General features: G+C 54.8%; 1 protein-coding gene across 1 annotated transcript in view; it reads left to right on the plus strand.

The window, feature by feature from the left end:
- Nucleotides 1-13,742, plus strand: part of SCG5 (secretogranin V) — a 33,087-nt gene that overhangs the window by 5,560 nt on the left and 13,785 nt on the right. Inside the window, exons 4-5 of the mRNA XM_054162191.1 lie at nucleotides 7,936-8,085; nucleotides 13,122-13,234. Of these exons, the coding sequence (XP_054018166.1) occupies nucleotides 7,936-8,085; nucleotides 13,122-13,234 (263 nt within the window). The remainder of the gene's footprint in view (nucleotides 1-7,935; nucleotides 8,086-13,121; nucleotides 13,235-13,742) is intronic.

The raw sequence follows: 13,742 nt of genomic DNA on the forward strand, positions 1-13,742 counted from the left end.
AGAGCTGCTCTCAACCCAATCACCAATGCAGTGACTGCTTTGCAGTGCCTCTATTTCTCAGTTTGTCCTGACACTGCACCTCACCATAAAGAGAAAAAAACCCACCCAACCCAAACCTTTATCAGTGAGATCCTGATGACTTTATTGTGTTCCTACAGCAGATGGCTTTGCTTCATCAGCTGCTCTTGTCAGAGCTTTCCCCACCAGTGCAGGCCTGCAGGGAGTGTGGCTGGCTGCAGATGGCATCACCCTCGGCTGCCCAGCAGTGCTGCTGGGCTCAGGCTGGGGCAGGGGTCCAGCAGCCACCACTGGTGTCCAGCAGGGCAGCGTTTCACCCTCCTGTGTATACACTTGCAAATGAGGTGCTGGCAGGGACAGTGCATTTTTCTGGGGCTTAGGAGTCTGGAACCAAACTTGAGGCTGCCAGAGTTTACACGAGCAGCCTGATTGCACTGAAATGTTTGCAGGGCTGAGTGATTACCAGCAGGACCTTTGCCAGCTGAATAAGATCTTAATAATTAGCTTTTTTTTTCCCTTGATGTGTAACAAAAATGCTCTTGCTGTGAGCTCCTGGGCAGATGGCCTAATTGTGCCCATTTTCCATCTCAGCTATCTACATTTTTTCCAGTGTTAATCATCATATTTTTGGCTTTAAAATGCTGAGGAGGAGAGGGTGGATGTGTTGCAAGGAGCTAGATGTGGTCTTCCCTTCCTCCTGAAAAACAAAACCCAAAGCTTAGGGCAGCCTTGACTGCAAGTGGAGCAGAATCCTGCTGTGTAACACAGACAGCTGAGTCCCAGCATGGCTCAGGCTGGAAGGGAGCTCAGAGCTCAGCTGCCCCAACCTCCCCACCATGCCCAGGGACACCTCTCAGCTACACTCAGCTGCTCAAGGCCTCATCCAGCCTGGCCTTCAGCACCCCCAGGCAGGAGGCAGCCACAGCCTCCCTGGGCAGCCTGGGCCAGAGTCTCAGCAGCCTCCTGCTGAAGAACTTCTTCCCCAGCTCCAGTCTGACCCTGCTGTGCCTCAGCTTCAAACCATTCCCCCTTGGCCTGTCTCTGGACCCCCTGATGGAAAGTCCCTCTGCAGCCTTCCTGCAGGATCCCTTCAGGTCCTGGCAGGCAGCTCTGAGGTGCCCCTGGAGCCTTCTCTCCCCCAGGCTGAGCACCCCCAGCTCCCTCAGCCTGCAGAGTTTCAGCAGTCTCTGTGGCAGGAGGGAATCTGTGACGAGGAGCTGTGTTTCTGTAGTCCCTGCCTAGCTTATTCTCACTAAAACCCTGCAGAAGGCTTTCCCCCTGGGCTGCATTCCAGTTGTGTGTAGACAGGGCAAGGACTGCATCTATGTTGATAGAGGGCAAGAGACTCCAAGAAAGAAATGAGGTCTGAGGTGTCAGGAGGTGTCAGGTACCAGGGAGCAGGTTGGACTGGAGGATCTCTGAGGTCTTTTCCAAGCTGGTTGAGTCTCTGATGTGCTTTCAGCATTTCAGGATCACTGAAGCTGTGTCTTGTGCCTGAATTTCTGAAGTGAGAGGCCACCTCTTCGGTTGTGGTTTGGTTCTTTCTTCCTTTGCATGCCTCAGGGCTTTTGCCAGTGTTTAAGGGGGGTGTGAGGAGGGAGGACAAAGCTGTGTGCAGTGTCAACTGGAGGGCTGGCAGCAGGGGTGGGAGAGCAGTAAGCTCCCAGTTAAACACAGGAGGGCACCAGCAGCTCGGCTCGGGCAGTTCCCAGCCCCCTGGAGTTCATCCGGGGGAATCTGGAGTCCTGCTTCCCTTCTGCAGGTCTCCCTTGGCGTTCTCATTGCCTGCCGTACAGCTCAGGAGAGGAGAAAGCCTCTGGTGAGCTGTTGGTTTGTTCGAATTGGTGGTTGTGGTTTTTCATTCCTGAAAAGCCCTTTCTAGACTCCTTGCAGTCCAGCCAGAGCAGGGATTCCTGCTTCCCTTGGTTGTGGTGTCATGGGCAGGAGATAGGATCTCTGGCAGGCTCCAGAGCCCTTCTCTCTGTGCTTCCCATCCTGCATGCTCACAGCAGTGCCTCACAGCTGCTTGCGGGGCTGAGTGGCAGGAGTGTGCTCAGCTGCTGAACAGGAGGGAGGAAGAAGCTGGGCTAGAACCAGAGGATGGCCCAGGCCAGAAGGGACCTCCAAAGCTCATCCAGTCCAACCTCCCTTCTGCAGCCAGCAGGGACATCCCCAGCTAGATCAGGTTGCCCAGAGCCCTGTCAAGCCTCACCTTGAATAGCTCCAGGTGAGGAGCCTCAACCACCTCCCTGAGCAACCTGTGCCAGTCTCTGGCCACCCTCATGGGGAACAACTTCCTCCTCAAGTCTAATCTAAATCTCTTCTCCTCTTGCTTGGATCCATTCCCCCCAGTCCTGTCACTCCCTGACACCCTCAAAAGTCCCTCCCCAGCTTTCCTGTAGTCCCTTTCAGATACTGGAAGGCCACAATTAGGTCTCCTTGGAGCCTTCTGCTCTCTGGACTGAACAGCCCCAACTCTCTCAGCCTGTCCTCATAGGAGAGCAGCTCCAGCCCAGTACTGGAACAGTGTCCATCCCTTGTGGGCTGAAGCAGGTTCCTGACTTCCCTCTGTGTTGATCCATGGAGCTGTGTGCTGCACACATGGTCACAGAAGTGGGGAGATTCAGATTGGATGTGAGGAAGAAGTTATTCCCCAGGAGGGTGGTGAGAGCCTGGCGCAGGTTGCCCAGGGAGGTGGTGGAAGCCTCCTGCCTGGAGGTGTTTGCAGCCAGGCTGGAGGTGGCTGTGAGCAACCTGCTGCAGTGTGAGGTGTCCCTGGCCATGGCAGGGGGTTGGAGCTGGCTGAGCCTTGAGGTCCCTTCCAGCCCTGACAGTTCTGTGACTCTATGAACAGAGTCCCTCAGAGGGCTGCTGAAGCACCAGGCTTGTGTTGGTGCTCTGTCAGCCAGGGAGCTGTTGGCTGTGTGTCATTGGGTGTGCAGCTGGAATGGGGAATGATACCAATGGCACAAAAGCTGCTGTGAAGAACAAATAAATGCTTTATGGTGGGGAGGCCTGGGTGTTGCTCAAACTACAACACCCCAGCTAAAGCATTTTTTGTAGCTGAACTCTTTGTGCTGGTGGTAGTTAAAAGCTGGGGTAAAAAACTCGGGGGGGGGCTCAGTTGAAAGCAAGGCTCAGGAGTTGGGATGTGTGTGCTTAAGGCCTTAGGAGACACAGCTGGAAGGAGTCTGTCCCTCTGCAGAGGGGGAAATAAAAAGGAAGGAATGGCTCTGGCTTGAAGAAGCTGTGTCACTGAGCAGAAGGCAAGCTGGCTCTGGAATCTGGGATGCTCCAGGATGTATGGCTGCAGCCCCCTTGGGTTTCCAGAGGCAAGCTCTGGAGTGGTTAAGGAAGTTGGCTGGCTTTGCATTTTTCCATTCCTGCTTCCCCTATGCCCTTTCTCCTTCCCCAGCCTCCCATTCAGCAGCTTCTGTGCAACAGAGGGGATGTGATAATTCAGTCAGTCTCAGCAGCCAGGACAGGGCTCTCGGGATGAAGGTAGCAGAAGATGCTTGTGGGGGCAGGGGGGAATGGCATTGGGGCTGTAAAGCTTTTGGTGGTGGTAGAAAGGGCAAGGAAAAAGGAAATGCAGTGTTCTGCATCCAGGATTTGACAGTTTGAATTCATCAGGAGAGGCTTGCAGATAATAAAGGAAGGAATTTAAGATCTTAGAGGGTGGTGAAACGCTGGAGCAGCCCAGAGAGAAGCCCTGTCTGTCCCTGTGAGCAGTCAAGATCCAGTGGGATGGGGCTGTGAGCAACCTGATCCAGTGGAGGATGTCCCTGCTGACTGCAGGGGGGTTGGACTGGGTGAGCTTCAGAGATTCCTTCCAACCCAAACCATGCTGTGAAAGGAAGAAGAGAGTCTTTGGAGGGTGCCCCACCTAAAGATACCATAGCTCCAGAAAGCATTGTGCCAAACTTGCCTTTGGTTAGGGGTGAGGCATCTCTCCTGAGTGTGGCAGCACAGCAAAGGTAGACCTGGCAAGGGGACCTGGGAGGAAAGTGCAGGGCAGGATGGAGAGCTGTCACACTGGAAGGAAAAAGAGTGTTCCAGCAGCCTCCTGGTGCAGAACTTGTTCCTCACATCCAATCTCAATCTGCTCTGCTCTCATTTCAAACCATTGTCCCTGCTCCTGTCCCTGCAGGCCTTTGGGAACAGTCCCTCTGCAGCCTTCCTGTGGCCCCTTCAGGTCCTGGCAGGCTGCTGTTAGGTCTGCCTGGAGCCTTCTCCTCTCCAGGCTGAACACCCCCAGCTCCCTCAGCCTGTCCTTGTAGCAGAGCTGCTCCAACCCCCTGATGATTTTCATGGCCTCCTCTGGAGCTGCTCCATCAGGTGCAGCTCCTTCCTGTGCTGAGTGCTCCAGAGCTGGCTGCAGCTCTCCAGGTGGATGTTCCCAGCCCATCTTTCCTCACTCCAAGGGTGTTCTTTGTGCAAATGTTTCTGTATTTGTTTGCCAGCCCAGTCTCAACCAACTGCACAATGCTTTGTCTCCTGCTTCCCCTGGGAAGGGGATGGTATTGTTACTCAATAATTAGTAGTCATGTCTTTGTCAGTCTCTGCTTCAAGCTGCAAGAGAGCCCTCCTGGGCTATTTTTGCATGTCTGTGTCACAGTTGTTGTGACTTGGTAGCTGTTGTGTATTTAATCCTAGTATGTGTGTTCACCCCAGGCAGAGCCACAGGCTGGGGTCAGGGTGGCTGGAGAGCAGCCAGGCAGAAAGGCACCTGGGGGGGGACTGGCTGATAGGAGGCTGAACATGAGCCAGCAGTGTGCCCAGATGCCAATGGCATCCTGGCCTGGATCAGGAACAGTGTGGCCAGCAGAGCAGGGAGGTCATTCTGCCCTGGGCTCAGCACTGCTCAGGCCACACCTTGAGTCCTGTGGCCAGCTCTGGGCCCCTCAGGTTAGGAAAGATGTTGAGCTGCTGGAAGGTGTCCAGAGAAGGGCAACAAAGCTGGGGAGGGGTCTGGAGCACAGCCCTGTGAGGAGAGGCTGAGGGAGCTGGGGTTGCTTAGCCTGGAGAAGAGGAGGCTCAGGGGAGACCTTCTTGCTCTCTGCAACTACCTGAAGGGAGGTTGGAGCCAGCTGGAGTTTGGGCTCTTCTCCCAGGCATCCAGCACCAGAACAAGAGGACACAGTCTCAAGCTGTGCCAGAGGAGGTACAGGCTCAAGGTGAGGAGAAAGTGCTTCCCTGGCCCTTGGGATGTGCTGCCCAGGGAGGTGGTGGAGTCCCCATCCCTGGAGGTGTTCAAGAAAGGCTTGGATGTGGCACTTGGAGCCATGGTTTGGTTGTCAGGAGGTGTTAGGTGTTAGGTACTAGGTTGGACTTGATGATCTCTGAGGTCTTTTCCAACCTGTGAGATTCACAGGATCAGAGGAGGTTAGGGGTTGGAAGGACCTCTGGAGATCACTGAGTCCAACCCCCTGCCAGAGCAGGAGCATGGAATCCAGCACAGGGCACACAGAACACATCCAGGGGCTGGAAAGGCTCCAGAGAAGGAGACTCCACAACCTCTCTGGGCAGCCTGCTCCAGGGCTCTGGGACCCTCCCAGGGAAGAAGTTCCTCCTCATGTTTAGCTGGAACCTCCTGTGCTGGGGTTTCTATCCACTGCCCCTTGTCCTGTCCCAGGGTGCAGCTGAGCAGAGCCTGTCCCCTGCCTCCTGACCCCCAGCCCTCCAATCAGTAACTTCACAGCCCCCAAAGCAATGCAGCTTGTGAATGGCTGTGCACAGCCCCCTGCCCCTCTGCTGCATTCATAGCATCTCCTTGTGAGTGCTGCAGCTCTCCTGGGAGCACTGCTCAGCCCAGCTGGTAAGGAAGGAGCTTTGCTGACACTGTTCAGTCACTGCAGTGTGCTCAGTGATGGCACCAGAGCAGGTGCCCTTGTCTCTAGCTCTTGGGCAAAGAAAGGGAAAAGCCCTGACAGGATCTTGGGCAGGAAACAATCCTTTCTACCCATGCAAGAAGGTTGGGTTGTGCTCAGGCAGGGAAGTTCCTGGCAGGCAGCTGGAGGTTCCATGTGCCTATAGCACCCTGGAGCCTGCTGAGTCCCTCTGCTTGCTTCATGGATGGAGCCAAGAGGTCTGCACCACATGCAAGGGCAGATCTGCTCCTGTCTGATGGGTGGTGCCATGGGGATCAGGATGGTCAAACACCTATTGATTAGGTGGGGCTGGAGCTCACAGCACAATCAGAACCTGATGCTTTTAAGCACAGAAATGCAATCAGTCTCCCTGGGAAGGAGCTCAGCACAGCAGGGATATTTCATGCTCTGTGTTGGATGTTGCTTTCAGTGGCACTGGGAAAGGTGTGGTAGAATTGGGCTTTTATTCTTAGCCTCATCACCACAGAATTATTGTGGATCTGTACAGTTCTTACAAGCATCACCTTTGTGCTGACTCTGGACTGCCAGTGTGTAATGAAGCTCATAGTGTGTGAGTCCAGAGGAGGGCCAGGAAGCTGATCCAAGGGCTGGAGCAGCTCTGAGGCTGAGGGAGCTGGGGCTGTGCAGCCTGGAGAGGAGAAGGCTCCAGGGGGACCTCAGAGCTGCCTGCCAGGACCTGAAGGGATCCTGCAGGAAGGCTGCAGAGGGACTTTCCATCAGGGGGTCCAGAGACAGGCCAAGGGGGAATGGTTTGAAGCTGAGGCAGAGCAGGGTCAGAGTGGATTGGGATGTTTTGTGCCATAGACTGCTGTGTACCTGGGCAGGCACAAGGAGTCCCATCAGCAATAGCAACTCTGAACCACTTCACAGAGTGTTAGGGGTTGGAAGGGATCTCCAGAGATCATCCAGTCCAAACCCACTGCCAGAGCAGCATCACCCAGGGCAGGCTGCACAGGAAGGCATCCAGGTAGGGTTGGAAAGGCTCCAGAGCAGGAGACTCCACAACCTCTCTGGGCAGCCTGCTCCAGGCTCTGGTACCCTCACCATACAGAAGTGTCTCCTCCTCTTGAGGTGCAGCCTCCTGTGTTCCAGCTTGTCCCTGGTGTTCCTTGGGCTGTCACTGGGCACCAGCAAACAGAGCCTGGCACCTTCATCCTGACCCCCAGCCCTCAGCCATTGATAGGCATTGATCAGATCCCTCTCAGCCTTCTCCTCTCCAGGCTAAACAGCCCCAGGGCTCTCAGTCTCTCTTCACAGGGGAGATGCTCAAGTGCCCTAAGCATCTTCCTGGCTCTCCCTTGGACTCTCTCTATCAGGCCTCTGTCTCTCTTGACCTGGGGAGCCCAGAACTGGACACAGGATTGCAGCTGTGGTCTCAGCAGGGCAGAGGCAGAGGGGGAGCAGAACCTCCCCAGCCCTGCTGGCCACACTTTTCTTGCTGCCCCCCAGGATGCCCTCGTGGCACATTGCTGTCCAGCAGGGCTCCAAGGTGTTTCTCCCTGGATGAGCCCTAGTCTGTCCTGGTGCCTGCTGTGATTGCTGCCCAGATGCAGGACTCTCACTTGTCCTTACTGATCTTCCTGAGGTTGTCCTCTGGCCAGCTCTCAGCCTGTGCAGCTCTGCTGGGTGGCAGCACAGCACTACCTTTGCCTTGCCACGATGCTGTCTCCCCAGATCTGGTTGCTGCAGTGAGCAGTGCCTGAAGATGATTGTGCAGCAGGTGCATGAAGCTCCATTGCCATCTCCTGATCCTTTTTCTTTGCCTTTTCTTACCTCCAGAGTATTACTATTGTTTTAAGCTCAGGTGAGTGGGAAGTGGCTGATTGTGTTTCCTGCTTTAATTTGTCATCATCTGACTTCTCTGCTGTAGCTCTCAGGGCTCTGTCTCTAAAAGAGACACTTGAAGGCTGAACTTGGATCTGTCTCTCTAAGAATTGCACAGATATATATGTGTATTTCAGTCTGAGTCTGGGTTCCTTGAAGCAACTAAACCTCTGACACTTGTGTTTGAACTGCCCTTTGCCAGGTGGTGCTCACGAGGGGCTCCAGCACTTGGGTCCTTATGGCAACATCCCAAACATCGTGGCTGAGCTGACAGGAGACAACGTGCCAAAGGATTTCAGTGAAGATCAAGGGTATCCTGACCCTCCAAATCCCTGCCCTATTGGAAAAACAGGTAACTGCTGCAGCCTTGCCTCTGCCAGTGCCCAGTGCTGTCGTGGGCACTAGGACACTTGATCAGCACAGCATCACTGAACTGTCAGGGCTGGAAGGGACCTCAAGGCTCAGCCAGCTCCAACCCCCCTGCCATGGGCAGGGACACCTCACACTGCAGCAGGTTGCTCACAGCCACCTCCAGCCTGGCTGCAAACACCTCCAGGCAGGAGGCTTCCACCACCTCCCTGGGCAACCTGTGCCAGGCTCTCACCACCCTCATGGGGAACAACTTCTTCCTCACAGCCAATCTGAATCTCCCCACTTCTAGTTTTGCTCCATCCCCCCCAGTCTTATCCCTCCCTGACACCCTCAGAAGTCCCTCCCCAGCTTTTAGCTTCAGGAGATGCTGACACAACCTTAACCCCTCCATCTTCACTTACAGTGTCCCAGGCATGGATCATTTAAGCAGCTTACAATGACCAAATGCTGCAAAGAATCACAGAATGTGAGGGGCTGGGAGGGACCTGGAAAGCTCATCCAGGCCAAGCCCCTGCCAGAGCAGGGTCACCTAGAGCAGGTCACACAGAACACATCCAGGTGGGGTTTTGAGTATCTCCAGAGAGGGAGACTCCACATCCCCTGGGCAGCCTGCTCCAGGGCTCTGGCACCCTCACAGGGACAAAATTCTTCCTCCTGTGTCCATGGCACTTCCTCTGCCTCAGCTTCCACCACTGCCCCTGGTGCTGGCATTGGGCATCCCCCAGCAGAGCCTGGCTCCAGCCTCTGGGCACTCACCCTGCACATCTTTAGCACCAGCAAAGAGGTCACCTCTGAGGCTCCTCCTCTCCAAGCTCCAGAGCCCTCAGCTCCCTCAGGCTCTCCTCATAATTTTGTAGCTGTCTTTGATCTGGCAAGGGAAAAAAGCAGCAAGCTGACTATTTCTAGTTGAAGCTGAGCTTGGAGAAGCTGCTTGCTGCAGTCACCTGCCTGCATAACAGCTGAGGTAGCAGTGTGTCTTTCCCTCAGCTTGGAAAGAGCATTGAATCCGCTCAGAAGCCTGTTGCTTTAAGTTTGCAGTGAACTATACCTTCTCAATGGAAAAATCAACCCCCAAAAGGCTTTGTGGAGCATTTGTTTCCTCTCTTCCATGAGATAAAAGGCCTTCAGGACAGCAGTGGCTGTCCTCTTGCATTCCCTCCCCCAGGAGCAGAGCTGCTGAGCAGGTGGTTTAGGTGAGAATCTTAACTGGGTTTATTTCTTTGTTTTTAACATAGGCAACTTCTGTGCTGCTGTGGGACTGCTAGAGGAGCTCAGGTGCAAGAAGTCATCTTCATTTTAGCCTGCAGAGCAGGAGGCTCAGGGGAGACCTTCTTGCTGTTTACAACTCCCTGAAGGGAGGTTGTAGCCAGATGGGGGTTGGGCTCTTCTCCTGGGCAGCCAGCACCAGAACAAGAGGACACAGTCTCAAGCTGTGCCAGGGGAAGTTTAGGCTGGAGGTGAGGAAGAAATTCTTCCCAGACAGAGAGATTGGCCATTGGGATGTGCTGCCCAGGGAGGTGGTGGAGTCCCCATCCCTGGAGGTGTTTAAGAAGAGTCTGGGTGAGGCACTCAGTGCCATGGTTTAGTTGATGAGATGGTGCTGGGTGCTAGGTTGGACTGGATGATCTCTGAGGTCATTTCCAGCCTGGTCTAGTCTGTATTCTGTATCTTGACCCAGGGGTAGAGGACAGAGACATTCAAAGTAGAGCCTTGCTCTTGAGTTCATTTTTAGGCTGGCCCCTGACAAGGACAAAGGAACAAGTTATCATTCAGCACAGATGAGGTTTACCCTTGTTTTGGAGGCTTTCATGATGCCAGGAGGAATGAAGCTGTCTGCCCTCATCTCCAGCTCAGACCATGAGACAATATGTAAGGTACCTTGGCCCCAGGCCACGTGGCTTTGCTGCTCACTGAGGGGGCATCTGTGCCAAGAAGAGAGCAGCTCCAGGGCCACAGCCTGGCACCTTGCATGCATGCAGCCTGGCTCTGGCTCTGCCCCTGGCTCTGCTTCTGGCAGAGGAGCAGCCTTGGAGTGCAAGAGCAGCCCCTCAGCTTGCAGCCATGCCTGCATTAAGCCATGCTGAAGGCTCTCTGAAGCAGCTCTGCATGTGCATGGTACAGCCATGCCCAAAGGGAACTGACCTCTTTGCTCTTGTGTGAGCCAAGGAATGACTTCCAGTGCTGAAAGCAGGAGCTTGGAGCTGGGAATGAGCCCCCTCTGTCTCTCTCATTTTTCCTTTGTGAGCTAAAAGATCCTTTCAGAAATCTTCTCTGTTTAGTCTTCTCTGATGTTGTTTGGGAAATGCAAACCAGTTGCCTGTATTCTTAGTTTAAAATGTTCTAATTTGGCTGAGAATTGATTGGGGGGGGGGGGGGGGGGTGAGAAAATCTGTCACAAGGAGTTCTGCAAACAGCTTGGAAAATACAGCAGTGCCTCAGCAGGTCCTGGCCTGCCTGTGCCCTGTCACAGCCACTCTGGTGGTGAGGGCTGCAGCTCTTCTGTGGTATCTGATCTTCCATGTGCAGGGAATCCCAGCATGGCTCTGGCTGGAAGGGAGCTCAGAGCTCAGCTGCCCCAACCTCCCCTCCATGCCCAGGGACACCTCTCAGCTACACTCAGCTGCTCAAGGCCTCATCCAGCCTGGCCTTCAGCACCCCCAGGCAGGAGGCAGCCACAGCCTCCCTGGGCAGCCTGTGCCAGAGTCTCAGCAGCCTCCTGCTGAAGAACTTCTTCCTCAGCTCCAGTCTGACCCTGCTCTGCCTCAGCTTCAAACCATTCCCCCTTGGCCTGTCTCTAGACCCCCTGATGGAAAGTCCCTCTGCAGCCTTCCTGCAGGATCCCTTCAGGTCCTGGCAGCAGCTCTGAGGTCCCCCTGGAGCCTTCTCCTCTGCAGGCTGCACAGCCCCAGCTGCCTCAGCCTGTGCTCACAGCAGAGCTGCTCCAGCCCTTGGAGCATCTTTGTGGCCTCCTCTGGACTCTCTCCAGCAGCTCTGTGTCCTTCTCATGCTGGGGACAGCAGAGCTGGAGGCAGGATTGGAGGTGAGGTCAGAGCAGAGCAGAGCCCAGGGGCAGAATCCCCTCTGCTGCCCTGCTGCCCACCCTGCTCTGGCTGCAGCCCAGCACACAGCTGCCTGAGGGCTGCAGGAGGCACTGCTGGCTCCTGGGGAGCTGCTCAGCACCCAGCACCCCCAAGGCTCTTTCTGCAGAGCTGCTCCCAGCCCACTCTGCACCCAGCCTGGATGTGTGCCTGGGGCTGGCCTGACCCAGCTGCAGGACCTTGCACTTGGCCTCGTTGTACCTCCTGCAGCTGGCAGTGCCTCCCTTCCCAAGCCTGTGCCCTGACAGGCTGCAGGGGATGGGCTTTGGTGTTCTCACACTCAGACTTTCTCCCTTCTTGCCTCCTGGACTTCTGGTAGCGATTAGATCAATAAATTACAAAGCTGGCATGCAGGGAAATGCCTCTGGCAATCCCTTCCATTTCTCTTTCTTAGGTGAAAGAAAAGTTGTTAGCTAAGCTCACCAGAGCCAGGTCTGAAGGCAGGGAAGTGCAGGCTGCCCAGACAAATGGCTCTGTCCTTGGTAGGCTGTGAGGGAAGATGCTATCGGCTGGGATTAGAGGGCAGTGCTCCTCAGAGCCTTAAATGGAGGTTCAAGTGGGGCCTGCATTGTGCACACCAATTACTGCAGGCCTTCCTCAGCCAGGTCTGTGGATTTGCTTAATGGAAAACAATTTTTCCAGCCCCTGTCTGCAGTGTCTCCCACACATTCCACAGCAGGAGGAGCAGAGCCTGAAGCACTTGAGCTGGGAGACTCCTGGCTTAGCAGGCAGAGAGGGCACACATGTGTCTAGCTGATATTATTGTTTCCCACCCAAAGGCATAGAGGCCTTGGGAAGATGAACCACAGTGCCTGTGTCAGAGGATCACAGAACTGGACTGAATGGCCTTTGGAATCCCCTTCCAACCCCAACCATGCTCTCAAGGAGCATCCAGTTCCAACCCCCTGCCATGGGCAGGGACACCTCACACTGCAGCAGGTTGCTCACAGCCACATCCAGCCTGGATGCAAAAACCTCCACCACCTCCCTGGGCAGCACATTCCAATCCCTGACCACTCTTGATGGGGAAAAAAAATGTTTCCTACTGTCCAGTCCAAACCTGCTGCAGCTTGAGGCCATTGCCTCTTGTTCTGTCACTGATTCCCTGTGAGAAGAGACCAGCAGCAGCCTCTCCACAGCCTCCTTTCAGGTAGTTGTAGACAGCAGTGAGGTCTCCCTCAGCCTCCTCTTCTCCACCCTAACCATCCCCAGCTCCTTCAGTTGCTCTCCATCAGATGTATTCCCCAGGCCCTTCCCAGCTTCCTTGCCCTGCTCTGCCCTGGCTCCAGCACCTCCACATCTCTCTTGCACTGAGGTGCCCAAACTGGACACAGCACTCCAGGTGTGGCCTCCCCAGAGCTGAGTCCCAGGGGACAATCCCCTCCCTGCTCCTCTGGACACAGCATTGCTGCTCCCAGCCAGGATGCCTTTGGCTCTCTTGGCCCCCTGGGCACACTGCTGGCTCCTGTTCAGCTGCTTGTCCTTCAGCACCCCCAGGTCCCTTTCTGCCAGCAGCTTTCCAGCCACACTGCCCCAAGCCTGGAGCCTTGCTTGGGGTTGTTGTGCCCCAAGAGCAGGAGCTGGCACTTGGCCTTGTTGCAGCTGCTGCTGTTGACCTTGGCCATGGATCCAACCTATCCAAGTCCCTCTGCAGAGCCTCCTGCCCTGGTGCAGGTCAACTCTCCCAATACTCTACCCAAAGAACTACTCCAGCCTCAAGCTGCTGAGCCTTTAAACTACTGATGAGTCGTTTTTGAGAGGTTATTATCCTTGCTGTGACACTGTCTGCAAATTCTTGTGTGGTGGGGAGGTTGGAGTAGGTGATCTGTGAGGTCCCTCCCAGGCTAAGCCATTCCATGATGGTGGTGTGCATTTCCAGTCTAATCAGCACTCAGTGCTTTCTGACCTCCTTCTGCAGCTGATGATGGCTGTCTGGAGAACACCCCAGACACAGCAGAGTTCAGCAGGGAGTACCAGCTGCACCAGCACCTGTTTGATCCAGAGCATGACTACCCCAACATGGGCAAGTGGGTGAGTACACACTTGGTGCTTATTTCTGTGGCTTGTCAGGCTGGGGATTAATTGCCTGCTGCCTGGGATAATGGGAACCCAGTGAGGGAGACTCCTCAGAGGGGTGGGCTGGCTTTGGAAAAGGTAGGAACCATGGTGAGAAATCCCTGAAAACTAGAAGGGAGAAGTCCTTGGCTTATGACCTGTCTCAAAGCATAACAGCTATGGAGGGACTTGGTAAAGGCAGCATAGCACCTTTCAGACCCCAGTGGCCAGGGAACCAAAACTGAGCTTTCCAAACATGCCAAGGCCCTAACTGGAAAGGTTCTCCAGGCTCATCCAGCTGCTTAGATACTAACAACCATGAACTGAAAGAGTCTGCAGGTTCAGTTCATCTATTTAGACACTTAAAATCCATAAGGGAAAGATTCTCCAGGTCCAGTTCAGCTGCTCAGATACCCAGCAGAATACCTGAATGCTGCTGCAGGGGCAGGGACTGTTCCCTGTTCAGCCACTGAGATGCTCAGCA

This window comes from Dryobates pubescens, chromosome 5 (assembly GCF_014839835.1).
Source record: "Dryobates pubescens isolate bDryPub1 chromosome 5, bDryPub1.pri, whole genome shotgun sequence".
Lineage (NCBI taxonomy): Eukaryota > Metazoa > Chordata > Aves > Piciformes > Picidae > Dryobates > Dryobates pubescens.